Genomic DNA, 26839 nt, shown 5'->3' on the forward strand with positions numbered 1-26839 from the left:
AGAGAACACCCGGCATCCGCTTTTCTCGGATGCTCTGCAGTTCTTCTCCCAGACCCGGTCTCACGCACCTCGCATCGCATTACATCAAGCCGGACGACACAAAGCAGGACTCTACTCTGACGCAAAGTGACTGGGCGCGTTATGGTTTCCCCTCCATGGAGTCAGACTTCTCTGGGTTCTTCCACTCCTAGCTCTGTGGGCCGGCGGCCTCCCTGGGTCCGAGGTGACCACGTGTAGGAGGAGAGCGCCCAGGAAGCTGGCCACACGGCTCCCGTGGGAGGAGGGTCTAGAGGCATCAGTGCCCAAGACACAGGTCTAAGAATGGAACCCGCCAAGCCGTCTTGGTGCTGGTTAGGTTTTATTTTAACAGGATGTTTCCTCTTCATCCGTTTTTCAAAATATCAGTTATATCAATATTAGAAGTGTAAACGGGTACAAAATATACAGTACATAGAAACAATTTTCCGAACTAGTCTATTGCCTAACAAAAGGACGCATGAGGAAGCGGACTGAAAGGAAGCCACGGTCTCTGGTTCCTCAGGGGGGAACAGGTTACCCGTTGGGGGCAAGGGGACCAGTGGCTGTGCCAACGAAACAGGAACGGACACTTGTGTGGTAGGAACAGCATTGCGGCAGAATCAAGAAACCTGGGCTGTTTCTAATTCTACCTCTACGATGTCAGAGGGGGAATGAACAAGCACTTGCCCCTCACGCAGCCTCAGACCTGCCACCCGGCACCCTCCCCCCGCCCCCTGGGGAGAATGGGTGCACACTCCAGACAGGCCAGCAGAACCTTGCCGCCTAATGATTTTGCTCGGCCAGCGGTGGTACAGATCTTCAGAGGGCAGCCGCAAGTACCTTCTTTCCCCCAAGCCGGTGGTGCTCCAGGACGACCAGCCTGTCTAATCCGTGGCCTTCCTCGACTGCTGGCACGCGGCCTCGCACTCCCGAGTGAGGCTGGGAGGGGTGCCCTTGGAGGAGTTTACTTCCTCATCTCTAACAACACTCGTCCCGCGTGCTTTACAAGGTCACAGTAATCAAATGAGACGCGATGTGAAAGCGTTCTGACAACGAAGAAACACTCACTACACAGAGCAAAGGAAAGAGAAGCATTTGGCTGGAGAGGAAAGTGGCCCCACATGGGGTTCGTGGGGTTCGGCAGGCCAGGCTTTGTTCCTGGCTCCGCCGGTAACTGAGGGTGAAAGGTTGGGCCTGCCCACCTCTGCCTCCTCCCCTGCGCAGCCCTAACACTGTGTTTTCAGGTGGCTCTCCTTTATGAGGCCCTGAGTCCCATAACAGGGTGACACCACCCAGATCCCTTGCCGTTAGGGGCAGCAGATGGCCCATAATGGGCCAGCACTTTGGGTGGGGGGACTTTTCAGATGGAGGGGCAAGCTGGGGAACGGGACTGGCTGCCGGTGGGCGCGTCCTTCTCCCTGTGGACTCTGACCCGTGGTGGGGGTTCCACACCCTGGAGGGGATGGGTGATGGGAGGAGCTTGGAGCCCCAGGCCCAGACCTGCCCCACCACCAGGCCAGCTTGGTGGCCAGGTGGGGCGGGGGTTTCTCAACTCTGCTGCGCCGCCACCCCCACCGGCCCCTCCCTAGGAGTCAGCGGGGCCAGGGCAGGTCCGGGACCCTCCTCACCTGTGTCCCCAGCCGGCCAACTCACTGTCGGACTTGGTACGGTCACAGCCCACACAAACGCACGCTCCGGAAACCGAAAGTACACTATAAAGTTTAAACTGGTGCTACGACTATTTTCCAGCGTTTTCGTCAAGAATTAAAAAAAAAAAAAAAAAAAAAAAAAAGTCTCCATAATTAAATTACTTAAAATTCTATGCTGCTCAGTTCCACAATCAGAGAATTCTACTTTGTTTAGAGGTGGAGGCCGGATCGTTTGATAGTTTCTCTCCCTCCAGCGATCAGTTCAGCGGCTGGGAAACCGGCTTCCCCGGGCTCCGTTCCCACCACCGCCCTGCCGCCTCCGAGTGGGGCTCTCCTTAGGCGCGTGGCCTGCAGCGGGGCCAGGACACCGGGGCGCCCCCCCCACCCTCGCCAGCTCGGGCGGGGGAGGGCGGGGGGCGTCACAGGTCCGCGCCGTCGCTGGGTCCCAGGACGCTCAGGCCACAAGTCCAGTCGGTCACTAGGTCTGTGGAGGCCAAGGGTCCTTTGGAGGCCGGGCTCTTGAAGGGGTCCGGGGGCCCGGCCGGGAGGGGCGGGAGGGGCTGGCCGCGGGCCGGGCCCTTGGCCCCCGCCGCGTGGTTGCGCTGGTGCTTGCGTAGGTGGTCCTTGCGGATGAAGCTCTTGCCGCAGACCGTGCAGGTGAAGGGCCGCACGCCCGTGTGCGTTCGGTAGTGGTCGATGAGCTTGGAGCGCTCGGTGAAGCGCTTCTCGCACTCGGTGCAGGGGAACGGCCGCTCGCCCGTGTGCAGCATGCGGTGGCGGATGAGGTGCGCGGGGCGCGTGAAGCAGCGGCCGCACTCCCCGCACCGCAGCGCGCTGCCGTCCCGCGCGCCGCCGCCCGCCGCCCCCGGCGCCCCCTCGGGCGGCCCGCAGCTGCGCTGGTGCGCGCTCAGGCTCACCTGCAGCTGGAAGCTCTTCCCGCACGTGGCGCAGGTGAAGGGCCGCCCTCCCGGCGGGGCGGCGGGGTGCTTCTTCAGGCCCGGCTTGTGGCCGAAGCCCTTGGTCCGGCCGGGGTATTTACAGGGGTCGCCGAAGGGTCTCGGGGCCTGGCTGGGGTCCAGCACGGCCTCCCCGCTGTCGGGGGAGGTGTAGGGCACCCCCTCGGGCCCAGTCCTCGGGTTCAGGCCCACGGGGGGCTTACACCGGAAATTCCAGCCCCACCGGACCCCCCCAAAGAGCCAGTCCCCCGGCGGGGTCTCCTCCTGGGCCACCGCGGGGCTGAGCTCGCCCATGTCCCGCTCAGGCCGGGCGGGCTCTCTCAGCCCCAGCACAGGGTCCTGGCTGGGGAAGGAGCCGCCCTGGTTTTCCCAGGCTCCTTCCTGGACGGGACTAGGGAAAAACCTTGTGGCTTGGCCTGGTCCAAACAGGGTCCCGTGAGCCTCCAGGTCGGTAGGATGCACTGGCGTGGCCACCACCTCCTCTTCCTGGACTTCTGTTTTTATCACAATTTTGACATCTGCTGAGAAAGGCAGAAGGACCCGGTATCGTCGCGTCCCGTACCTGCTTAAGGGAGGAGCCGATCCTTCCGTCTGGCTGTTCGGCAGCTACTCCGCTCCACCATGACGGTGAGTCCTACTCTCCCAAGCCTCAGGATCCCGTTGGGCAGAGCCCCCCCACCGGCAGTCATGCGGCCAAACCCTGGGCGAGGACCTTCACAGGTAAAGCAACCATCGCATTTGCTCACCCGGGTCTCATTTTCGCTTTGGTTATTAAGGCTACTCCTGAGTTCATCCTAAGGCTGACCACTGGTGGGCACGTTTGGAATGCAGCAAGCATTCTATGTGGCCCGCCGGCTAGTGAGAAAAATATTAGCCAAACAGTAAAACTGTGTTTGATTTTATATAAATGTACTTGACTCTCACATCCTGAAGTTTTATATCAGGGACCTGGGCTTTTAGCACAAATATGACAGGAATGAGGAAAGTAACAGATAACTGGCCTTCAAAACAGAAGTAAATGGAAAACTAATCCATAAGTTTGGTAGTCGTTCTTCCTGATCCTGGCCTTCGGACGCCTGTCTTTGGTAGTGTTGATGGGTCACAAGCGGCTCTGGTCTGGTTTGGTTTTTCCCACGCCAGCAGAGAGCCAGGGCGGCTGAGCCTGGGCAGGCGATACGTCCTCTCAAGGGATCAGCTTTAGCAGGGTTGACTGGTTAGGACCATATATGAAAGGGACAGTCGGAAACACATACGCTCTCAAGAAAGGCTGTTTGAGCTTAAGAGTTTGGAAGGAGATCAAGGACAGACTATAGAGTCCTAACGCCACAGACACCTAAAGGCCTGTTGGCTGAGAGGTCAGGGAAGTTCGGCAGTAAAAACGAGGGCCCCGGGCCGAGGCAGCCTTGCAGGCAGACGTGAGCCTTTCCCGCCCCCTCTCAGCCGCACCATACCTTCCGTGGAGGCTGCTGTGTTGAGCTTCAGTGTCCCGTCCGAGCATGCTGAAGAAGGGTGATGGGGAGGGAGGTCCGCCTGCCAGGAAGTGGGTGGGATCGTGGTGGAAAAGTTGGAGTGGACGCCTGCAGTGAGGACAGATCAGAGCCCGGGGGTTAGGGGAAGGAAGGGCAGGTGAGACTCTAAGATCCCACCTGGGCCTTTTCTGCGGGAGCGTAACCACCTCTCGTCTCCCGCACCCAGTTTTCTGTGGCCCCCTTCTCTGAGGCACCAGGAAGCTCGATGTCACTGCTTATTTCATGCAGGCCTCTGTAATGCGAGGCAGCTGGCAATTTGCCCTGGGGCGAGGACAAGGCAAACAGGAGTGCAGTGGACCGAGGTCAGGCAGAGAGGCTCTGAGACGTGAGCACCACCAAACCCGGGGGGGGGCGGGCACAAGGTATCATTAGGCACAGCCCCCTCCCTTCATGGGGGAAAACTCCCCAGTGGGTCAGGCCGGATGTCCAAGATCTGGGAGGCCACAGCTCCACAGTGCTTCCAGGTCCTTTCCCACACCCTGCCGTCAGCCCCCACACTTGTCCCTGTGTCTGCTTTAGCTGCGGCCACTCACCAGAGGCGGCATCTGTAGAGACGTCTCCTGCTCCGGAGTCCAGCTGGCTGAGGCCCCACGGCTCCTCCCCGATATCCGGCTGTCCGGCTGCCCAGGCCTCTACCCCCAGAGCCTGCTGCTCCTGGAGCTGGAGCTCGCCCTCCTGCTTGATCTGCATTAAGAGGTCAGGGGCAGGAACCGGGGGCCCCGAGCCTGAGAAAGGGAAAGTGCATGAACACACAGCATCAGGGCCCCTCGGCCCCGGTGGGGGACACACATCCAGCCAAGGAAATGGACACGGGCGCTTACAAGGCTCAGATGGCAAAAGAGCCTGGTGGGAACGGAAGGCCAGAGCAAGCAGGGGCAGCGGGGCCTTCTGGGCAAAGCGTGAGGTCACACGGTAGTGAGCATAGGGGAGGGTGGGAAGGGGTGAGGAATATGACCGTGAGTTCTTAGGGCTGGATCTTTGGTCCCTGGGGAAGGCCGCGCTGCTCTGGGGAGGTCCTGCCCTCACTCTTAACACAGAAACGTTACATAAAATGTAAGCCCGAGTATCCCCCCAAACCATACCCCTCTGCCCCACCCCCCGCACATGTATGAGTGAGCATAAAACAAAGATTCCAGATATAAGAATCAAAGAGCAAATGCAAAGTCAAATCAAGAGTTGGAACAGAGGCCAGGTGACCCAGGGAGTTGCTGGAACAGGACACAGGCCTTGGAGGCTGGGCTTTGATGTCCAGGTGTGGCGAGACAGTGCTGAGCTGCCTGCGTGAAGCCAGGAGCCAGGAGGCTCTGTCCCTTCGGTGAGCTGGGAGCTGGAAATAACTCCATCCACCTGAGGGCGCTACAAGGAAGCCGCCACCTGTCTAGAGCCACGGGTGGGACAGCCACCCTAAGAAACGGGAATTTCCCCATGTCCACACCGAATTCATACTGCCTACGTGGTACAGAGACCCTAAGCTGAGAAATTCACAGAAACGCTGGCTGACCACCACGGCGCCCAGGCGGCCCCCCCCCCCCACCCGCCCAGCACAGGGAATGCAAACCTGCCCATGGGGACACCCCCCCCCCAACTCAGGCCACAGGAGGTCCTATGAAAATAAACTCAGGCCACAGGAGGTCCTATGAAAATAAACTTACAAACCAGGAGAGTGGCCAAACAACACGAGAGTCGTGGCCAAACTCACTCCCAAGAACTATGGAAAAAAGAAGCTGAAGGATATGGTGTCTTAAGTATCAGCGTGGGAGTTGACACAGCACAGCCTGTGCCCGAGGGTCACTGGTGCCAGGTCACACCACGGAGTGGCCCGGAAACCTCCAGGCCAAGGTCTTGGTGGCCCCAAGGACCAGCAGAGGTGGACAGAGAGTCTCAGGATGACAGCATCTTAAACATCTTAAATCTTTCAGGGGATGCCTGGGTGGCTCAGTAGGTTAAGCGTCTGACTCTTGGTTTCAGCTCAGGTCATGATCTCACGGTTCCTGAGATCGAGCCCCCTGTCGGGCTCTGTGCTGACAGCGTGGAGCCTGCTTGGGATTCTCTCTCTCTCCCTCTCTCTCTGCTCCTCCCTGGCTTGTGCCCACGCGTGCGAGCTCACTCTCCGTCTCTCTCAAAGTAAATAAATAAAATTAAACATGACAAAAAAAATAAACACAGTTCTCAGACATTACTGAGCTCACAACTACAAATCGCCACCTCAACCAGAAAAGCAGCTGCCTCAGTGGGTCAGCAGACCACACACTGCAGCATCTGCCCTGCAGAGATGTTAGGATACTGGAATTACCATATACAGAATATGGACCTTAATATATTCAGAAAAATAAAAAGGGAGAGCATCTGATGAGAGTATCAAAACTGATTACAGGAGGGGCGCCTGGGTGGCTCAGTCGGTTGGGTGTCTGACTTCAGCTCAGGTCATGATCTCACGGTTTCTGGGTTCAAGCCCCGCGTCAGGCTCTGTGCTGGTGGTGTGGAGCCTGCCTGGGATTCTACCTCTCTTTCCCTCTCTGCGCCTCCCCAGTTCGTGCTCTCTCTCTCTCTCAAAAATAAAATAAACAAATGTTAAAAAAAAAATAGTAAAATAAAAAGAAACAGGTGGAATTAATTTTAACAATATATTTTACTTAACCCAATATATCCAAAATGTTCAGCATTTATGTATCTCATCTTTATAGTACTTTTTAAGTCACCAACAGCCACATGTGGCTAGTGCCCACCATGCTGGACATTTAAAAGGTAAAGATGATCGGACTAAAAATGAACAAGAAACCTAACTATATGCGGTTTGCAAAAGACACGCCTACAACAGAAGGCTGCAAAAGCAGTGTAAAAGAATCAAAGCCAGAATAAAGAAAATTTTTAAAAAGATGCAGTTATCCCATATCTGATGAAATAAAATAAAAAAAATTTTTTTTTCAATGTTTATTTTATTTTATTTAAAAAAAAAAAATTTTTTTTTTCAATGTTTATTTATTTTTGGGACAGAGAGAGACAGAGCATGAACGGGGGAGGGGCAGAGAGAGAGGGAGACACAGAATCGGAAACAGGCTCCAGGCTCTGAGCCATCAGCCCAGAGCCTGACGCGGGGCTCGAACTCACGGACCGTGAGATCGTGACCTGGCTGAAGTCGGACGCTTAACCGACTGCGCCACCCAGGCGCCCCTCAATGTTTATTTTTAAGAGAGAGAGAGAGAGAGAGAGAGAGAGAACAAGAAGGGGAGGGCAGAGAGAGAAGGAGACACAGAATCGGAAGCAGGCTCCAGGCTCTGAGCTGTCAGCACAGAGGCCAACGTGGGGCTTGAACTCACAAACCACAAGATCATGACCTGCACCAAAGTCAGAGGCTTAACCGACTGAGCCACCCAGACGTCCCAAAATAGATTTTTTTTTTAAATGTTTATTTATTTTTGAGAGAGAGACACAGAGACAGAGCACAAGCAGGGGAGGGTCAGAGAGAGAGAGGGAGATGCAGAAACTGAAGCAGGCTCCAGACTCTGAGCTGTCAGCACAGAGCCCGACATGGGGCTCGAACTCACAAACTGTGACATCATGACCTGAGCCGAAGTTGGAAGCTTAACCAACTGAGCCACCCAGGTGCCCCGTCGAAATAGAATTTAAAAAGAGAAATATTCACAGAAATAAAAAAAGGACCACTGTGCAAAGTTATATTGGCCAGAAAGAAAAACTAATTCTACATTTTTAATCTAATAACTTAGCTTTAAAATAATACAGCAAAACTCCAGAAGAAATAACTCCCAACTTCTCAGTGGAGTATTTCAACATACCTGTTTCTATAACTGATAAATCTAGCTGACTCAAGGTCATAGGATTCGAATACACTATTAACAAACCTGATCAAATGGACACAGTAGAATCTAAAGACAAGGAAAACTCAAGTTTTTTAAGCCACCCCGAGCAAGAAGGAAAAATGAACACTTTCTAGACCATAAAGCAAACTTTAGTCAATTTTTAAAATACTAATCTTTTAAACACTGATTTTGTAACTATAACATTAAGTTAGAAATCAATAACATATACCCCCAAACTCCCCATACCTACTAAAATTTAAAAATATCTAGGGCGCCTGGGGGGCTCAGTAGGTTAAGCGACTGACTTTGGCTCAGATCATGATCTCACAGTTTGTGGGTTTGGGCTCCACGTTGGGCTCTGTGCTGACTGACAGCTCAGAGCCTGGAGCCTGCTTCGGATTCTGTGTCTCCCTCTCTCTCTCTACCCCTCCTCCACTCACACTCTGTCTCTCTCTCTCTCTCTCTCGAAAATAAACATAAAAAAAAAAATCTATGTTTTCTAAATAATTCAAGACTCTAAGGAGAAATCACAATGAAAATTAGAAGATATTTGGAACCCAATGCTAATGAAAATATAATTTATCAAAATATGTGAGTTGCATCTACAATGGTACTTAGAGGGAATTTTATGACCTTGTATATTTATATTAAAAAGAGAAGACGGGTTGAAAATTAAGGGTCAGGGCAAGATGCTGGAAAAGAAATGACATGCACAACAAAACCCCTTTAAAAACTAGAAGACAGGGATGCCTGGGTGGCCCAGCCAGTTGAGTCTGGCTCTTGATTTTGGCTCAGGTCACGATCTCACAGTTTGTGTGGAGCCTGCTTGGGATTCTCTCTCTCTCTCTCTCTCTCTCTGACCCTCCCCCACTCGTGCACACACTCTCTCTCAAAATAGATAAACATTAAAAATAAAATAAATAAAAAGTAGAAGACAGGCAACAATACAAGAGCATAAATTAATAAAAGAGAAAACAAAGATAGAATACAGAGAGCCAAAAGTTGGTTCTTTGAAGAGACTATTAAACCGTTACGTCTATTAAGAAAAAAAGGAGAAAGCACTGATAACCAACATGAAGAATGGAAAAAGAACAGAATTATAAACACAGCAGAGATTAGAAGATGGTTTTATGAATGTTACTCCAAGTCATTTGGAAACTCTGGGGAGGTGGACAAATTTCTTAGAAAAACTAGAATTTGCTAAAACTGACTAAAAAGTGATAGAAAACCTGAATAGTCCTATCCCTATTAAAGAACTTCAGTCAGTAGACCAAAATCTCCCCCCACAAAGACCACTTGAGGCCCAGATGGCCTCACTGGTATTCTCTACTCAACATTCAAGGAACGGATAATTGCAATATTACACAAACGCTCTGAGAAAATAAAAAAGGAGGGAATACGTCATAGCTTATATCAAAACCAGACAGACAGTCTGAAAAAGTAAAATAGGCCAGTTTCACTCATGAACAAAGATTCAAAAATCCTAAACAACTAGCATACTAAATCCAGAATCCAGCAGTGTATATAAAGGTTCATGACTAAGTTAGGTTTATTCTCAGATCACAGGATTGATTCAACAATAGAAAATCACATAATTTGCCGTATTAGCAGGTTAACGGAGGAAAAATCACATAATCATCTCAACAAACACCAGAATAGCATTGTATAAAAATTCAACATCTTTCCTTATTAGAAATATCTCATCAATTGGAAATACGGGAAACTTCTTTAACTTCATGAAGGGTACTGATAAACAAAACCTTTAACAAACGTTAGACTCAATGTGAAAAGTTAATAAGCATTCTCTTTAAAATCATGAACCAAGGATACCTGCTATCGCTACTTTTATTTCAGCCAGCACAATAAGACAAGAAAAAAATTAACCGTAAAGATCTGAAAGGAGACAAAACATTCTTATTACTCATAGATGATAGGATTATCTTTTCAGGAGATCTGAGAATCATCAGACAATTATTAGCAATGTTATTAGCATTAATGAGAATGTGAGCAAGGTTTTTAGGTGGAAATATCAGTAAATGAAATACAACTGTATTTTTGTATGCTTTCCAAAAGGGTTTTAAGGGAGCCTATCAACTACCATTTTTCTTCCCTGTCGTGGATCTTAACAGAGAAAATAAAACAAAAGAGGAAGTCAGGTGAGGGTAAACTGTTTTTATTACATAATGATAGCTGAGGATTATCGTCCACAAGAGGGGTTCCTACTACTGACTCTAGGACAGGAAGTCCCCTACCTGACCGCAGTGAAGGAACCTGTCCCCTGTGGGTGACCAGCTGCCCCAGGGGAGGAGGACAGACAAACAAGGACTGTCCCTGGTGGGCCCCCTGGAGGGGATGCCTGGGGGCAGAGAGGGATGTCACATAACTGAGCCCCTGCGAGAGATAAGGTGCCTGGAGAGGAGTGTTTCCTGCCCCGCAGCTCTAGCAAACATCGGCAACAGATAGAAGAAGCATGTTAACAAAAGGCACCACTGGTAATAATGATTTAAAAAAAAAAAAACGAAAGGGGCGCCTGGGTGGCTCAGTCGGTTAAGCATCTGACTCTAGATTTCAGCTCAGGTCATGATCTCACAGTTCGTGGGTTCGAGCCCTGCATTGTTCTCTGCATCTCTCTTGCTCTCTCTGCTCCCGTCCCCCCCCAACAACTCATTCTTTCTCTCTCTCTCTCTCACAATAAATAAATAAAACTTAAGAAAAATACAAGAGAAAAAACTAAAAAAAAAAAAAAAAAAAGGAAAGAATAAAAATAAACACCAGGAACCTAGTAACATACCTAATAACAACAAAAACAAGATCTTTTGGGGGGAAAATTCTAAAACTTCAATGAGAGAGTACAGACGAGCTGAACGGAGGGGCTTCAGACATTCACAAATAACACGAATAACGGCAAAGGAGTCCGTTGTCTCCAACGGGCATAATAGACTGAGTGCAACTCCAACCACAATCCCAGCTGGATTTTTCACAGAACTTATTATAAGGCAATTGAGAAGCTGATCCCAAAGAACAAAGGAAAAGACCCGAAGCACTGGTGTGGAGGGACCAGGCTCCCGCCTCCCACCGCCAGGGAAATCCAGCCCCGACAGACTCAGCGCTTGAACGCGGAAGGCAGAACCTTTAGAAGAAAATGTGAGATGGTGTATCGCAACCTCGAGGTAGGGAAGATTTCTTACTAGTTTACGACATAAAAAGGACAAACCATAAAGGTAAAAACTAGTAAATCCCGGTACATTAAAATCAAAAGCATCTGTTCTTTAAAATACACCGTGACCGGAGAAGGTATCGGCAATACACATACCTGACGAGAAGATTAATACTCAGAACATGAAAGGAGCGCTTACAAATCGGTAAGGAAAGGGAAAACAACTTACAAGAGAAATGGACAACAGACACACTCAACAGGCATTTCACAGAAAAGGAAAGGTAAGTGGCCTGGAAGCGGGGGACGTGATGTGCAATCTCACTAATTAGGAAAATGCACGTGGTAAAATACGACTTTTAACCCGGTTCACTCCCACCAGATGGGCAGAAGTGAGGACGCAGGCATTTCCGGGGCTGGCGAGGATGAGGTGCCGCGGACGTCCGGGCACCGCTGGCGGGTGCCTGGTGGCAGTGCCGCTTTGAACACTCAGACGTCACCTGGAAAAGTCGAACATGCATCTTTCCTAGGCCCCGGCAGTTCCACGCCCGGGTCTACAACTAGAAGAAGTTTTGCGCACGCGTAACGATGTTCCCAACATCACTGTTCCTAAAAGCAAAAAAGTTAGAAACAAGACAAACGCCCATCAGCAGAAGGAAAAAATGCGCTGTGTCATAGTCATAAGAGAGAAACCCATGAAGTGGTGAAAAGGAACGGACGTCAGCTGTACCGCATCAGCAGGGACGCCGCTCAGAATCAAGGTCAAACGAAAGGATACGGATGGTATGATCTGCACCAAGTTCAACTTGAAGACTAGAGATGGTGTGGTGTCATTCAAAAAAGGTTCACAATGGCATTTAGGAATATACACACAAGGAATGAAAAATGTAAAGAAAACCAAGGGACTGGTCATATCTACTTCTGAATTTTCTGTTTATCTGTAAAAGGAAGGGGGGGGGGATGGGATCAGAAAATGACAATGGGGCCATGGAAGGTTCTGGCTGTGTTCTATTTCTGATGCTGGGTATTGAGACTATGGGTGTTTACTATGATTCTCCAAGGGTCACACGGATTTTGTTCTGTATGTATTTGCTAATGTTATGTATGATATACGGTTACAATGTTTTAAAGAAACAAAACAATATTAAAAAAGAAAAAAAGAACCCATTTGATACAACATAATACTTGCTCACAATAGCTTTAGCCAGAAGTGGAAGGAAACTTCTATAAACTTATAATAAGAGTACTATCGAAAGTCTATGGCAAAAACCATCCTTAACTGCTGAGACCTTCAAAGCACCTCACAGATAAGGATGCCAGCTATCTCTGGAACTGCTCGGCAATGTCCTAGCCAAACTGCTGGATGAGAAAAATAAAGTTACAACAATTTAAAAAGAAGAGATAACTTTTGTGTTATCTGTGGAGGGTACAATTGCCTACATTAAAAAAAAAAAAAAAAAAAAAAAAAAAAAAACACCAAAAAAAAAAAAAACCCAAACCAAAAAACCATGAGAACCTAAATTGGCAAATCATTAGAATAAGAAAGTTGAGTAAAAGTTGTTTTTTACTAAAGAAAGTCAACAGCAGAGCTGTGTACCTGTGATAACTATTTAAAATGTAGGGAGGGGAGGGTAGGTGATGGGCATTGAAGAGGGGCATCTTTTGGGGTGAGCACTGGGTGTTGTATGGAAACTAATTTGACAATAAATTTCATATAATAAAAAGTGTAATTAATGTAAAAACCCCATTCACAATAGACACAACGATCAGAGAAAACTGAAGCCTTCTTCAAGCACACACAGAAGCCTTCGTTAAACGAGTCTTCCCATGGGTAGAGGGGCTCATATTGTAATAAGGGTAATTCTCCAGAAATGAAATTATACAGTAAATGCAATTCCAATCAGAATGCCAGCCGGATTTTCTGAGAACTTGACATAAAGATTCTGAAACTCATATAGGAGAACAAAGGCCCAAGAAGAACAAAAGCCACGGAAAGTTCTGGAGAGCAAGTAGGGAAGGCTTAGTCTTCTAGGTACGAGGGCTTATTATGAAGCTAAAACAGTGCGTGTTGGCGTAGAGACCAAGACCCAAAACACAGAATAAAGAGCCCAGAAAATGTGCCTGTGTGTATGGGAACCCGGTTCACGACCAAACTGGCAGTACAAATCATTGGAGAAAAGAAAGAATCCTCAGCAAACTTTGTTGGGAAATCAGATACCCTTGTGGGGAAAAACATTTTTCATTCTCCCTTGCAACCTACACATATATTAATTCTTGATAAACACTTAAATGTGAAAAGCAAAACTCTGAAAGTTTTATAAGAAGGTAGAGGCGAATGTCCTTCTGACCTGGAATGAGGTAGGGAAGGCTATCTTAAGATAGAAAAAGCAGATCGTAAAGGAAGAAATGGGTAAGTTTGATTCGACCCAAAATCAAGGCTTCTATACAAGGCACTACAAACTTAGAAGACCTGATACAGACTGGGAGATGTTTTGTAATGCAAATAACAGACAAAGGGTTAGTATCCAGAACCTATGTAAAGTCTGAATCGATAAGAGAGTGAAAACCAGAGAAAGACAATTTGCAAAGAAACCAAATAAACGTGAAAAGGAGGCTCCATCTCCCTAAGAGTTGGGGAAATGCAAATGAAAACCATGCCGTTCATTTCAACCTCCATCAGACTGGCGAGAGTCTCAGGACGAAAGTGGGCAAAGCTGTAAGAAAACAGGTACTCAGAACTGCTGAAGGGAGCGGGACACGCTGGTGTAACCATGGCAACAGCAGAGGTGTAGACAAGTGTGCCCTGTGATGCAGGGGTTCCTCTCCGGGTCTATTCCCCAGAGAGTCTGCGGCTCATGGACACAGAGAGACAGGTGTAAAACTGCCCACTGCAGCACCACTTGTGAGAGGGAAAAATCACACACAGCGGAAGTGCAAATCAACAGACCAGTGGATAATAAATGTAATGCGGTTGCTTTGGGGATAGTAAGCATCTGTTAAAATGAATGGACTTGATCTATACGCATCAGTGGAGATAAACCTGAAATACCAAATATTGAGTGATAAATATAATGACATTGATATAACTTTCCAAAACCTGCAAAACCACATTGTGTATTGTTTATGGCTACATATACACATAGTTTTAAATAAAAGTTTTAAAGTGGGATGGATGGGCAAAAGACATGAGTAGACACTTTTCCAAAGACATCCAGATGGCTAACAGACACACGAAAAGATGCTCAACATCACTCATCATCCGGGAAATACAAATCAAAACCACGGTGAGATACCACCTCTCACCTGTCAGAATGGCTGACATTAACAACTCAGGCAACAACAGATGTTGGCGAGGATGCAGAGAAAGAAGAACCCTTTTACAATGCTGGTGAGAATGCGAGCTGGTGCAGCCACTCTGGAAAACAGTGTGGAGGTTCCTCAAAAAGTTAAAAATAGAACTACCCTACGACCCAGCAATTGCACTACTAGGCATTTATCCACGGCATACAGGTGTGCTGTTTCGAAGGGACATATACATCCCCATGTTTATAGCAGCACTATCGACAATAGCCAAAGTATGGAAAGAGCCCAAGTGTCCACTGATGGATGAATGGATAAAGAAGATGTGGTGTGTGTGTGTGTGTGTGTGTGTGTACACGTATATACACATATATGTATATATACATATACATATATATATGCATACATACATACATACATACATGGAGTATTACTCGGCAATCAAAAAGAATGAAATCTTGCCATTTGCAACTATGTGGATGGAACTAGAATGTATTATGCAAATGAAGTAAGTCAGAGAAAGACAAATATCATATGATTTCACTCCTATGTGGAATTTAAGATACAAAACAGATGAACATAAGGGAAGGGAAGCAAAAATAAGATAAAAACAGAGAGGGAGACAAACCATAAGAGACTCTTAAATATGGAGAACAAACTGAGGGTTGCTGGAGGGGAGGTGGGTGGGGGGATGGGCTAAACGGGGGATGGGCATTAAGGAGGGTCCTTGTTAGGATGAGCACTGGGTGCTATATGTAAGTGACGGATCAGTAAATTCTATTCCTGAAATCATTATTACACTGAATGTTAACTAGCTTGGCTTTAAATTAAAAACAAAAAATAATACAAAACATAAAATGTGGATGGAAAGGATAAACACCAACTTTAGGACAACTGGTTACCATAGGGAGGAGTGAGTCTAGGAAATCTAACAAGGAATTTAACACACATATTTTAACACGCAGATATTTTAAATTACATAACACCACAGACACTCAACAAATAACTGTTGAACTCCTACTCTGTGCTAGGCGGTATTCTAGGTGCCTGTAATGATCATATGAACCAAAGACATACAGGTTCTTGTCCTCGTGAAATTTACTGGCCATACATAAAATCTGTAAACATGAAATCCATAATCTCTATGTGAAATACATATAATATCTGTATCTCCATCAATTCGGTAAATATGAACTATATATAACAATCTAGAAATATACATAATAGATGACACCATCTGCTACGGAACAAACCAAAGCAGGAGAAGGAGACTGGAAATTCTGGCGGGGGAAAGGGGCCACAATTTTCAACAAGCAGAGACCCAAAGGAGGTAAAGGGTGGAGCTGGGAAGTATCCGAGGGGCATTCCTGGCAAGTGCAAAGGCTTGGAGCCTGGAGCAGCCTGCGGTGTTGGGGGAAAGCAAGGATGGTGTGGCTGGAACAGAGGGAGCGGGACATAGAGAAATGAGCCAGAGTCTCTGAGTCAGTGGGAAGCCAGTAAGGGGTTGTGAACAGAAGAGTGTAAGGCTTGCTCTGGGGGGTTAAGGCAGGAGCAGGTATGCTGGTTGGAAGGTGACCGCAGGAGACAATGGCCTCAGAGTAGAGGCGAGGCGGGACGGCACTCTGCACAAGTCTGAAGGGGGTGCCAGCTACTAGGATTTCCCGATGGATGTGGGTGTGAGAAAGCGTTGGGCTGACTCCTGGGTCCTGGCCTGCACCTGCAGGGTGGACAGCTGTCTATATTGTGGCAGGGGAGAGGAAGACGTGTCTGCTGGGGGTGGGGGGGGGAGGAGGTGGAGCTCAGCGGGGTGTGCAGAATTGAGGGAGGGGTGAGGCAAGAGGCACACCGGTGGCACGTGGAGCTCTCAGAGCCACTGCTGGGATGGCAGAGCAGGGGCATGGGCGGAGGTGGGAGGGCACCCCAACGGTTCAAGGTCAGAAAGAACACCAGGGATAGCACAGGAAAGGTGTTAAGTGCGGCAGGAGGAAACCAGGAAGGTTTCCTGTCAAAGAAGTGAATCTGGGAAGAGAGTGATCAATGGTGACAAATGTCCCAAAGTAACGCCACGAGGGTCCCTGGTGGCCTTGCCAGGAATGTTGATGGAAGGGCTTCAAGAGCAGGAAGAGGAATGGGAGAAAGCGGGCACTGGAGGACAGCGACTGTGGGCAGTGTGACACGAGGAGCGCAGAAGTGGGAGGGCAGGGCTGTGGGGTCAAAAGTGGTCTGTTTCCAGATCGGGCATCCGACGGCAGAGACAGATGCTGGTGGGAAGGATGAGGGAGGAGGCCAGACTGGATCTAGCGTCCAGCAGAGGCAGGCCTTTGGCGGGAGGGATGGCCACAGCAGCGAACACAGAGAACGGGGCACAGGTGAGGCAGACAGGCTGCTGGGGTGGGAGGGCCACGAGGTTTGTTTCTTTTTGTTTCAAACAGTATTTTTTCAACATGAAAATCCTTCTCAGTCCAGCGGCCAAAAAAAGAACAGACGGTGAGTGATCCGGCCTGCAGGCCACAGTTTGCCAACCTCTGGGCAACTGAGTGGACCAAGGAGACACCGTGCGACCCCGGAGCAGTGCTGAAGCCCCCAGGTTGCAGGTGAGGAAGAGAAGGCTCATGGGGTTTTCTGCAGCCACATGCAGCTGCGTGGGAACAGGTGCACCACAGGCAGATGGATCTAACCGGGATTATAGTTCTGCCAGGTGAACACACAAGAGGCGTGACGGGGGGATGACGCCAGTGGACCAGAGCCCGGGCTGGGCAAGGAGAAACTGAGGACTAGCTGGGCAGTGGAAGGGCCAGATGCTGGGGTCAGGGTACCGGGCAGAGCCATCTGCAAGGACAGGAGGAGCACTAGGGCGCCGGGTTCAAGTCAAGAAGATGGGAGGCCTGCCTCAGGGGCAGGACCTCCGGGTGGGTGGTGGAGAGCGAGTGGAGGGTGGGGGCAAAGGAACAGAGAGGCTGCGGTGCTCAGAGCGCCATCCTGGGGACGTGCCATCGCTAGCAATGCTGGCAGGGGCGGAGATGAGGTCCGCGGAAGGCGGTAGGAGGACGGGAGGCGTCTGATTGAAAGGTGGGGGTTTGCAGGGAGGAGGGGAGACCAGCACAGGGGCAACATGGAGGCGCAGGGACACCGGTGCCTTCCGGGCCGGGGCTGAGCGGGACGCGGGGCAGGGGCGGGCAGCAGCGAATGCAGGGCCCGGGGAAGCCACCCGAGCAAGAATGGGTGGGGACGCTCCGGGAAGAGCGTAAAGATCTGAGGTCTTGCTGGGGACGGAGTCCCCACGAAGCAGGGCGGGAGAATTTAGGAACTGAAGCGGAGACGAGGTCTGTCGAGGGCATGCCCAGCCCAGAAGGGGTGAGGAGCGAGTGGGGTCCCGCCAGCAGCCACGGTATTTCCGGGGCCCCTCTTCCCTCTCGTGAATGACGGGGTGGAAACCAGAGAGGCCCCCGCGTAGATGTTATAAGGAAAATGAACAAACCCACGGTGGGCCTCCCCCGCAGGCTAGGAAGCCGGGCAGGTGTCCGATCCCTCATCTCCAACCACATGGCGCCCCGCCCAGTCGCACCGCTGTGCTCCACTTCCAGCTCTGCCCTCGGCACCTAGCAAGGACTCAGGGGCCGTCCGCGGGGCCGTCCGGGGAACTAAACTGCTGAACGCTTTCCCGACACCTCTACGCACCGCCTGCTCTGGCTGGGCGAACCTCTCATTGCGATGGAGCAGCAAACAGGGAAAACACATTTCGTTAATCACAGATTAAACACAGGTAGACTTTTCAGTAACGTAGGGGTTCGGACCACAGGGGATCCTGAGGCAGGTGGGACAGACGAGGCGGTTCTGTGGAGAAAGCAGGCTCGAGCCTGCACAGGTGGGGTCTCCCGGTCAGTGAGGGACTGTCACCCCTTACACCTGTCTGGGGCATCACGCTGGTGATCAGGCTCTTCTCACGCATCCACCTGTCCTTTCTTTAACTTTCAAAGGTGCTGACTGGCTCCAGGAAAAGCTGAGACCGTGACCCAGGGTGTCCAGATTCACCTTAAATAAATCTGTGGTTCTAATCACGTTGAAACGTGTGACCGGCCGATGAGATCGGCTCTTGGATGGGGGTAAGGCTGGCTTTTCATAAAACTGAGAAAGAAATTTTGTCTTCGACACACTCCTACCTTCCCTCTCAGTGACTTCTTCCCTCTTCCCCTAATTCCGGGCCCTGGCTCTATCTGTCTTCTGGAAAGCTAGGTTTCCTGCCTGTTTCCCCGCTGGGAAGTATTCCTAGAGTGTTTGTTTGTTGAGCAGGCTGTAGGTCATAACTCAACTATTAAAAAACAGATTTAAAACATTCGAGGCTGAGGTTTCTCCTTGGCTCTTCGTGGAAAGAAAGTCATGCCCTCCCTGGCCCTCTACTTTCCCGTTCCCACCTGATTGCCTGGCATCCCTGGCCTTCTCTCAGCCCCTCACCTGGACTCGGGTCCACAGGAACATCTGGAACCTTCGGGGCAGTGCGACGCCAGCTGCACGGCTCCTTCCCCTGTTCGGTCTGGGAGAGGACCTCAGGCTTGGAGATGGCGTAGTCTGAGGAAAGATAGGAAGGTTAGCTTTTGCCACGTGGTTCCATTCACAGCTGGGGACAGGCAGCCTGGGAATCCAAGAATGGCCAAGAAATGAAATTTCTAGATTAGTAAAGAGTCCTGGTTCTCAACCATGGGCAATTTTGTCTCCTAGGGGACATCTGGCAGTCTGGGAGACATTTTTATTTTATTTTAATTAAAAAAATTTTTTTGTAATGTTTATTCATTTTTAGAGAGAGAGAGAGAAAGAGAGAGAGAGAGAGAGAGAGGGGCAGAGAGAGGAGACACAGAATCCAAAGCAGGCTCCAGAATCTGAGCTATCAGCATAGAGCCCGATGCAGGCCTCGAACCCACGAACTGTGAGATTGTGACCTGAGCCGAAGTCAGATGCTCACTGAACCACCCAGTCGCCTCCCTTCAAGCTAAAATCTAACGTCACACTTGCGCCTGTTCCCATCCGCACTGAGCGTGCCTTATTGCCTTCAGGTCTGGGTCACGCAGAAACCATCCCAATAGGAAAGAAGCCCAGGAAGAAACAGCCTCTTGGGGTTACCCCATGTGGAGAGTGACAGGGGCCCTGGGAGTCTGTGGGGGCAGAGGGGAAGCATGGTCTGCCCGTATTGTCCACTAAACTGGAGGAGTGTCACCATCAAGGCCACACGCCCCAGTAAGAGAAGGCTAAAAGAAAGTGGATCGATTCCTTCCTGGACCCGAGAACGGTCAGAGGTTTTACACTCCGCCTCAGCAGGACAGAGACGTCCATGCTCCATGCCTGCTTAAGAGAAACACAACCACGCCTCTCTGTCCGGCCACCCGTGAACTTCACCAGCTAGAGGAAGCTTTCCACTCAGTCACCCGGTGCTCCTCTACGGTGAGAGGAGGTAACGCCCGGCATGGTCAAAGCTTCTAGTGATTTACGCACCCTTGTGGCGAAGCCCGCCAGCACGAGGAGAGAGGTTTGGGGACACTCAAAATCACATTTAGCAGAAAACTGAGCATCGCGCCTTACCCAGGGACACCAGCGTCTCGTAGTTGCCCCGCATCACGTGCTTGTAGAGCTCCTTCTGCCACTCGTCCAGCTTGCCCCACTCCTGCTCAGAGAAATACACGGCCACGTCATCAAAGGTCACGGGCACCTGGAACCACAAGCACCACGTGCGCTCACCCACACGCTTACGGGCAGGGCCCCGCGCGCTGTCCCACCCCCAGTGCCCGAGGGGTACCTTGGGGGCCTCCCCCTTGCTGCCCGGGGGCAGCCGCAGGATCCAGAAGTTCCTGTTTCTCAGCAGGTTCTCCATGTTCTCCAGCCGCCTCTGCAGCAGCCCGTACTCCTGCAGCAGGGTCCCCAGCACGGCCCACTTGCCCTCCAGCTGGTTCCCGAACTCCACGGCCGTCTTCTCGCAGTCCGCCAGCTTCTTCTCGGCCATCCCAGTTCGACCTTCGAGGGACAGCAGGCGGGCAGCCTGCGACTCGATCTTCCTCTCCATGGCCTGAATTGTGGCTGCCATTGTCCACGGAGAAATCTTTCGGAAACAAGGAGAAGTCCACCATCATCCGTGCCGTCCACCGTGTGCCTTGAGCCCATCTCTGCTAGGGGTGGGGGGGCTGGGCCGGGGGGTGGGGGTGGGGGGTGTGTGCGGAGCACAAAGGGAAAGCGGGGACGCCCTGTGCCACACGCCAGATCGCGACCTGGTGATCGGCTCCTCTGGGGGACTCAGACACCACGGCTGTTTGGGCTGGCGCCTTCCCTCCAGGCCTCTGTAGCACACCTTGCACACCCGGATCCCAGCGTTCACTGCCCTGCCCATTAATCTGCATCTGCCTGCGGGGGCTCTCTGGAGCATCTTCCGCAGCACAGTGCGCGGCCCGCGGAAGGCGCTCAGTGCAGTTCTGCTAATAAACAGTGACTTAGCCCTGCTGGCTCATTTCAGCGCATAAATAGTAAACTGCAGATTTACTAGAGCCCAGCCTGCACTTCCCATCGTAATCGCACAGGAACTGTCTACTGATGATGACCTAGCAACACACACACACACACACACACACACACACACACACACACACACACAAACAAAAAACAGCTGGTTCACTGAACCGGCACAAACATGAGCATTGCTCAACTGCTTTTTTTTTTTTTTTAAAGTATCTCGTGTCTCTCTTTTTTTTTTTTAATTTTTTTAATGTTTGTTTATTTTTGAGAGAGTCAGAGCACAAGTGGGGGAGGGACAGAGACAGAGGGAAACACAGAATCCAAGGCAGGCTCCAGGCTCTGAGCTGTCAGCACGGAGCCCGACCCGGGGCTCGAACCCACCAGCTGGGAGATCGTGACCTGAACCGAAGTCGGACACTTAACCGACTGAGCCACCCAGGCGCCCCTCGTGTCTCACTCTAATAAACATAAAAATCAAACAGCTAATTCCTCTCCCTCCAGTGCAATCTGATTTTGTCCCCTCCCCAACTGCTCCTCCTTAAACTAATAAAAACCACCGTTACTGCAAATCTCCACCAGCCAAGAGTTAGACTCTTTGACACAGGTGGCATTGGTGGGTCAAAGGGTCAAAAGGGGTCAAAAGCAACCCAGGTCCCCTGGGTCCCTGGAGAGTCTGATTTTGTCACTCGTGGTATCCAGCCCCTCCCAAAGGGAGAATTAGTCTCAGACATTTTTGTAGCCACCCCAGAATCAATGACACACCTGACAGATTGGGGAAGAACGTAAAAACATGCCATGAGGTTAGACTTTTACATCCGATAACCGTCATAAGGCTTCCCCCAAGCAGTGACTTCCCTGTTGCTGGAAAGTTCGCATGGTAGCCTGAATGACCTGATTGGCAGCTGGGGACCCTGAGGAAAGGGCTCATTTTGCTTTGGGTACGGGCTGAACCACCTGACTGACCCACATCTGAAGGTGGGACCGGCCGGTCAGAGGTTTAGATATTTGTGCCTCCTTCTGGCGGTGCCTGAGGACGGACGGCTCCTTACAACGTTCTGGAAACCAGTCCTCAACAAATGGTCGGTGCCTAGCAGGAACGAGTGAGGGCTCCTTTGGAGAAAGTCACTGAGAACAACATGGGTGGACGCTTCAGATAATAGGGAGAGGAGGAGAGTGTGAGCAGTGATGGGGGAGGCGTGGGGGGGGGGACTGTCAAGCACCCTCAGTGCTTCTGTGGCTGTTAGGAGGCCATACCAGATGACCTCTGACCTGAAGAAGGGCTTCACCTGGGTCTCAGAGGATGGGGAGGAGCTGGAGAGGCAGAGAACCATTGGAGGGAAGCTGGATGTGGGCGGGACTCTAGCTCTCAAGGGGTAGGTGTTTCTGCCTCGAGGCTATAGGGGCTGAACTGGGCTGGCACCTTGGGCCACCCTCCATGACGGCGACCATCCCTTCCCTTGCCCACGTGTCCTTTCCTATCAACCACCGCCATCTGACCCCAGCCTCCCAAGAGTTTGCTCCAGAAGCATCCACTCACTTCATCACCTGGCTCCCCAGCTCCTGAAATCCTACTCGGCATCTCAGTGCACTTGACTGCCAGTATCCCAATCTTTGCGTTGCAGGAAAAGGACATCTGCGTAAACTACTTTACGACCAGCAAGGCACAGTTTTCTTACATTTTAATGGGGCAGGGAGCCCCGTATAAGGGCTTCAGACTATTTAGTGGGAGGTGGTGACTGTTAGTGCTCAGGCCCAGCTCCTTACTGACCGGTGGGTGGATAATATGGGGCTGTCCTCAGACTCCTGCCAGGGAAGCGGAAAGTCCATGCTTCAGGGGAGCGGATGGTAAGAGAACTCCAAATCCTTCAAGGAATTCCCACCCATATGATGAAGTCCAGGCATCAAAACCCCTTCCAGCCCTTCCTGCGGCCTTCTCTCCCACCGCCTCCCTACCAAAACCGTCTTCTGGTGCAGGGGGCTGCCTTCTGGTCCTTGAACACGCCCCCCCCCCCCCCCACCGCTTTCTCTCTGTGCTCCAGCCCACCTCCCGACCTGGAAAGCTCCACTGGTCCGCCCAGCCTGATGAAATCCTAGCCTTCCCTAAAAGCCCAGCTCAAATCACAGAAGCACAAGCCAGGGAGGGGTGCCAGTCCCTCCCTCTCCTTCCCCTGCACTCCCACAGCCCCTTTCTACTTCAATGCAGGAACCACTCACCTCTGTTTTGCATCCTTAACACCAGTGTACCTGTCTGCTTCCCCCAAAACACAATGCGGCCCCGAAAACGGAGCAACTGTGTCTTTTCACACACTTTCTAGCTGTGCGATCCCAGGCAAGTTAACTTCTCCAGGCCTCGGGTTTTTCTTTTGTATGACAGAACGAGCACCTACCCCACAGGTTTGTTGTGAGGACAAAATAATGCCTAACAGGGCTGGTGCCTGCCTGCTTCTACGAGAGGGAGCAGCTGTCTTCCGCCCCGACCTCGATGGAGCCGGGCACTCGGTGTGCGCGCCATCCAAGCCGCTTCGGACGCCTCCCAGGTGCCACCAGGCCGCTGGGGGGAGCTGGGGGGTAGGGAGCGCCGAGGCAGAGCGGTGGGGAGAGAAAGGAGCCGCGGGGTGGGGGGCGCGGAGATGGAGGGGCCGGCGGATGGGGCGGGGGCAGGAAGCCGCGGAGGGCTGCAGGAACTCGGCGTGCGGCGGCCTCCGCTGCGGGGACGGTCGGTTCCGCCCTGCTCAGGCTCGGCCGCGAATGGGGGGGCCCGGCCGGCGGGCGCCGTAGGCCCCGGCGGACCCCGCGCCCCGCTCGCCGGAGCCCAGGCACGGAGGCCCGGCCCGGCCCACGGAGCCCCTCCCCAGGGCCTGCGGCGCCGTGTGCTGGGCCCGGGCCCCGAGTCCGCGCGTCGGTGCGCGCGGGCCGCCCTTACCGGAGCCGCGGCCGCCTCGGCCATGGCCGTGTGCTGTCCGGCCCGGCCCGGAGGAAGTCGCCGCCGCCGCCGCCGCCGCCGCCGCCGCCGCGCGCGGCTCCACGCAGGCCGGCCCCCGGCCTCTCCGCAGGCGGCGCCCGCCCGGCCCTGCCCTGCCTTCTCCGCCCGCGTCGCCGCGCTCCTCGCTGGCCGGCCCGCGCCGCTCCGCCCGCAGACGCGCCGCCGCCGTCAGCGCCCGGCCGGTCCACACTGCATCCTGGGAGCCGGCGCAGGCCCGTGAGGCTTCCTGGAGGCAGCGCGGCCGCACAGCCCCACCTGCAGCCCGGAGAGGCGAACGGCAGGCGCGGCGCCCGCCCCGCCCCTCCCCGCCCCTCCCCGCCGCCAGCAGACCCACCCACCCACCGGTCCACCCGCCCGCGGGCCCCTAGAGCCCCAGACCCCCCGCCCCACCGGCCTCGCGCCTCCCCGACTCCCCGAGCCCCCGAGCCCCCGACCCACGGGCTTCCCGACCCCCGACCGCCCGACCCACCGGCCTTCCCACTCTCAGACTGCCGGATCCCGGACCCACTGACGACCCGACCCACCGGCCTCCCGACTCTCCGACCGCCCTATCCCGGATCCACTGACCTCCGACATACCGGCCTCCCGACCCCCGAACCCACCCCCCCCGCCCCCCGCTCCCGACTCCTCGACCTTCCGATCCACCGGTCCGCCGGCCCGCCGACCCACCGGCCTCCTGACCCCCCCGACCTTCCGACCCCCCTATCCACCCGCCCACCGACGCTGTCCGACCCACGGGCCAGCCGACCCACCAGCCTCCGGACCCCCTGAACCACCCGGCCACTGACGCTGCCCGACCCACAGGTCTCCCGACCCCCCGACCCCCTAGCCCCCCTACCCACCAACGTTGCCCGACCGACCCACTGGCCCCCGACCCCCCCCCCCCCACTGGCCTCCAGAACCCCCAGACCCACTGGCCTACGGCGGGGCGCGCGTTGAGTCACCCCCTGAACCCCGAGCCGGACCTGCATCCTGCTGAGAGCCTCACGCCCTGGACCCCACGTACCCCGAGGGACTCGCTCACTAAAAGGAAACTCCGGCTCCAGGGACCAGCCCGGCCGGCCGGGTGACCGCGGCTACAGGGCCGCTCTCCCTTCGAGCTTCAGGAGACCCGTGCCTTCTCCCACAGGGCATCCGCCACGTCGCCTCTGCTGCTCTAGGTCTTGCCAGACGATTTGGGTTTTTTATGTATTTATTTGGACAGCTGTAGCTCACGTCTGTCTTGGTTTGAAATGGAATAAATCCTTCCAACAACAGGAAAATAGTTGGGTAAATCCCGGTAGGGAGCCACTTAGAACTTTCTGTTGTGTGCTTATTATTTATAACAAATATTTCTAAATGGAATGAACACAATGCCATATTTATAATTATTTTGGTGAAGAACTTGGTGTGGGAAGATGTTCGCGGTATTTTAAGAGGAGAAGTCTGTCCAGAATGATCTCAGTTTTGTGTAAAAGAAAAAAACACACGCAGGAGTCTGGAAGCATGTATATCAACAGTCTAAGCGGTTTTTCTCTAACAGTGAGACCACAGGCGGGTTTTGCACATTGTCTAACTTTTTTTTTTCAATTTATGTTTTTATTTTGTAGTAACGAGAATAGAATTTTTAAACAAAAAAGGAGGCAAAAATTAAATAAATAAATAAATAAATAAATAAATAAATAAATAAATAAACTCCTTAAGAGGCAAACCCAGGCCGGGCGGGGGGAATGGACGGAGCCTTTGAATGGGGCCCCCATGTGGCCACAAAGAGGCATTTCCTTTCAGAATTCCCTCTAAGCGGGACTCTTCCTGAAGAGGGAACCTGTGCCCCACGTGGTCCAGACTTCTGGGCTTTGGGGTCTAGCCTGCAGGGGTCTTCATATGCCCTTTGCTTTCTCCCCAGCAGCCCCCGCTGGATGGTACAGAATGGGGTCATCCCGGATGCATTCCTCATGTGTAGAAATGGAATCTCTCCAGGAGTGGGGGTGGGGGGGACGCTTTCCTCAGGAGTCTGCTCCCGGAGCCTGATTTCTTTTTTCAGGATGCCAGCCCAGCTCTTTTAGGATGCCCCAAGCTCTTGAAGGTTGTTTCTCGCATGTAGGGATGGGGTGGGGGAAGGATAGGGGTTCTCCAGCTTGGAGCCCCTGCCACCCTTTTGCCTTTTGGAGTAAATCCCTGAAAGGGTGTAGTCGATCCACTGACTGTAGGAGAATGTTCCTGAACCTTCCAGTGGTCCTTTTCCTATATATATATATATATTTTTTTTTTTTCTTTTTTTCCCCTCTAGCTTTGCTTCCACATGATTTCTTCCCCTCCCAAATAACATTCCCTCTGCCAGGGTGGGCCCATGTTTTATGGGCTTGAATCTTGAATGATTCCGGGAATATTATTAAGAAAAAAACTTCACAAAATTGCAAATTTAAAAGTAGGTATGGGGGGCATCTGGGTGGCTCAGTCGGTTAAACATCCAACTCTTGATTTTGGCTTAGGTCATGATCTCACGGGCTCGTGAGATCGAGCCCTGCATCAGTCTCTGTGCTGACAGTTTGGAGCCTGCCTGGGATTCTCTTTCTCTCTCTCTCCGCTCCTTGCCTGCTCATCTTCTCTCTCTCTCTAAAAAAAAAAAAAAAAAATAGGTACAGAGCTGGTGCAAGGCAGGTGATCTGAATCTTAAGGTTTGTTAGTTTCATGGTAAAGTCCTTGATTAAAAAACAAAAACAAAACAGGGGCACCTGAGTGGCCCCGTCGGTTGAGCATCGGACTTCGGCTCAGGTCATGCTCTCATGGTTTGTGAGTTCGAGCCCTGCATCAGGTTCAGCATGGAGCCCCCCCCCCCTTTGAATCCTCTGTTCCCCTCTCTCTCTGCCCCTCCCCCACTCATTCTCTCTCTCTCCCTCTCTCTCTCTCTCTCAAAAATAAAAATAAACATTAAAAAAACAAACAAACAAAAAACCAGCC

The 26839-nt window shown here is 52.0% G+C and overlaps 1 protein-coding gene across 8 annotated transcripts; it reads right to left on the reverse strand.

Moving 5' to 3' along the window:
• Positions 1-341: 341 nt before the first annotated feature.
• On the reverse strand, positions 342-23991 carry ZNF746 (zinc finger protein 746). Of its 8 annotated transcripts, XR_007149786.1 has the most exons (8): positions 20676-20898; positions 20210-20509; positions 19996-20122; positions 18877-18990; positions 4686-4877; positions 4075-4200; positions 1647-3144; positions 342-1085 (listed from the first exon to the last, which is right to left on the reverse strand). XR_007149786.1 is itself a non-coding variant. In XM_047847763.1 (7 exons), the coding sequence occupies exons 1-7, from the start codon at positions 23861-23863 to the stop codon at positions 2087-2089; spliced, it is 1893 nt and encodes a 630-aa protein (XP_047703719.1). In that variant the 5' UTR covers positions 23864-23991; the 3' UTR covers positions 342-2086. The 8 variants fall into 8 exon arrangements, 7 of the variants coding, with proteins under 7 accessions (XP_047703719.1, XP_047703714.1, XP_047703707.1 ...); XM_047847763.1 differs by lacking the exon at positions 20676-20898 and adding an exon at positions 23840-23991 and having other exon boundaries at positions 342-3141; positions 19996-20077; XM_047847758.1 differs by lacking the exon at positions 20676-20898 and adding an exon at positions 23840-23991 and having other exon boundaries at positions 342-3144; positions 19996-20077.
• Between the last annotated feature and the right edge of the window lie 2848 nt (positions 23992-26839).

Source organism: Prionailurus viverrinus, chromosome A2 (assembly GCF_022837055.1).
Source record: "Prionailurus viverrinus isolate Anna chromosome A2, UM_Priviv_1.0, whole genome shotgun sequence".
Classification (NCBI taxonomy): Eukaryota; Metazoa; Chordata; class Mammalia; order Carnivora; family Felidae; genus Prionailurus; species Prionailurus viverrinus.

What these genes read in the sequence shown, in the direction of transcription:
- ZNF746 (XM_047847730.1), bottom strand. Translation starts at nt 20,804, where the DNA reads ATGCAGATTAATGGGCAGGGCAGTGAACGCTGGGATCCGGGTGTGCAA. An exon ending in GCAAGGGGGAGGCCCCCAAG is followed by an intron (nt 20,123 to 20,209) that starts GTACCCCTCGGG and finishes TTGTGGTTCCAG; the next exon opens with GTGCCCGTGACCTTTGATGA. An exon ending in TCCTGTGGACCCGAGTCCAG is followed by an intron (nt 4,878 to 18,876) that starts GTGAGGGGCTGA and finishes TCCCTTTCTCAG; the next exon opens with GCTCGGGGCCCCCGGTTCCT.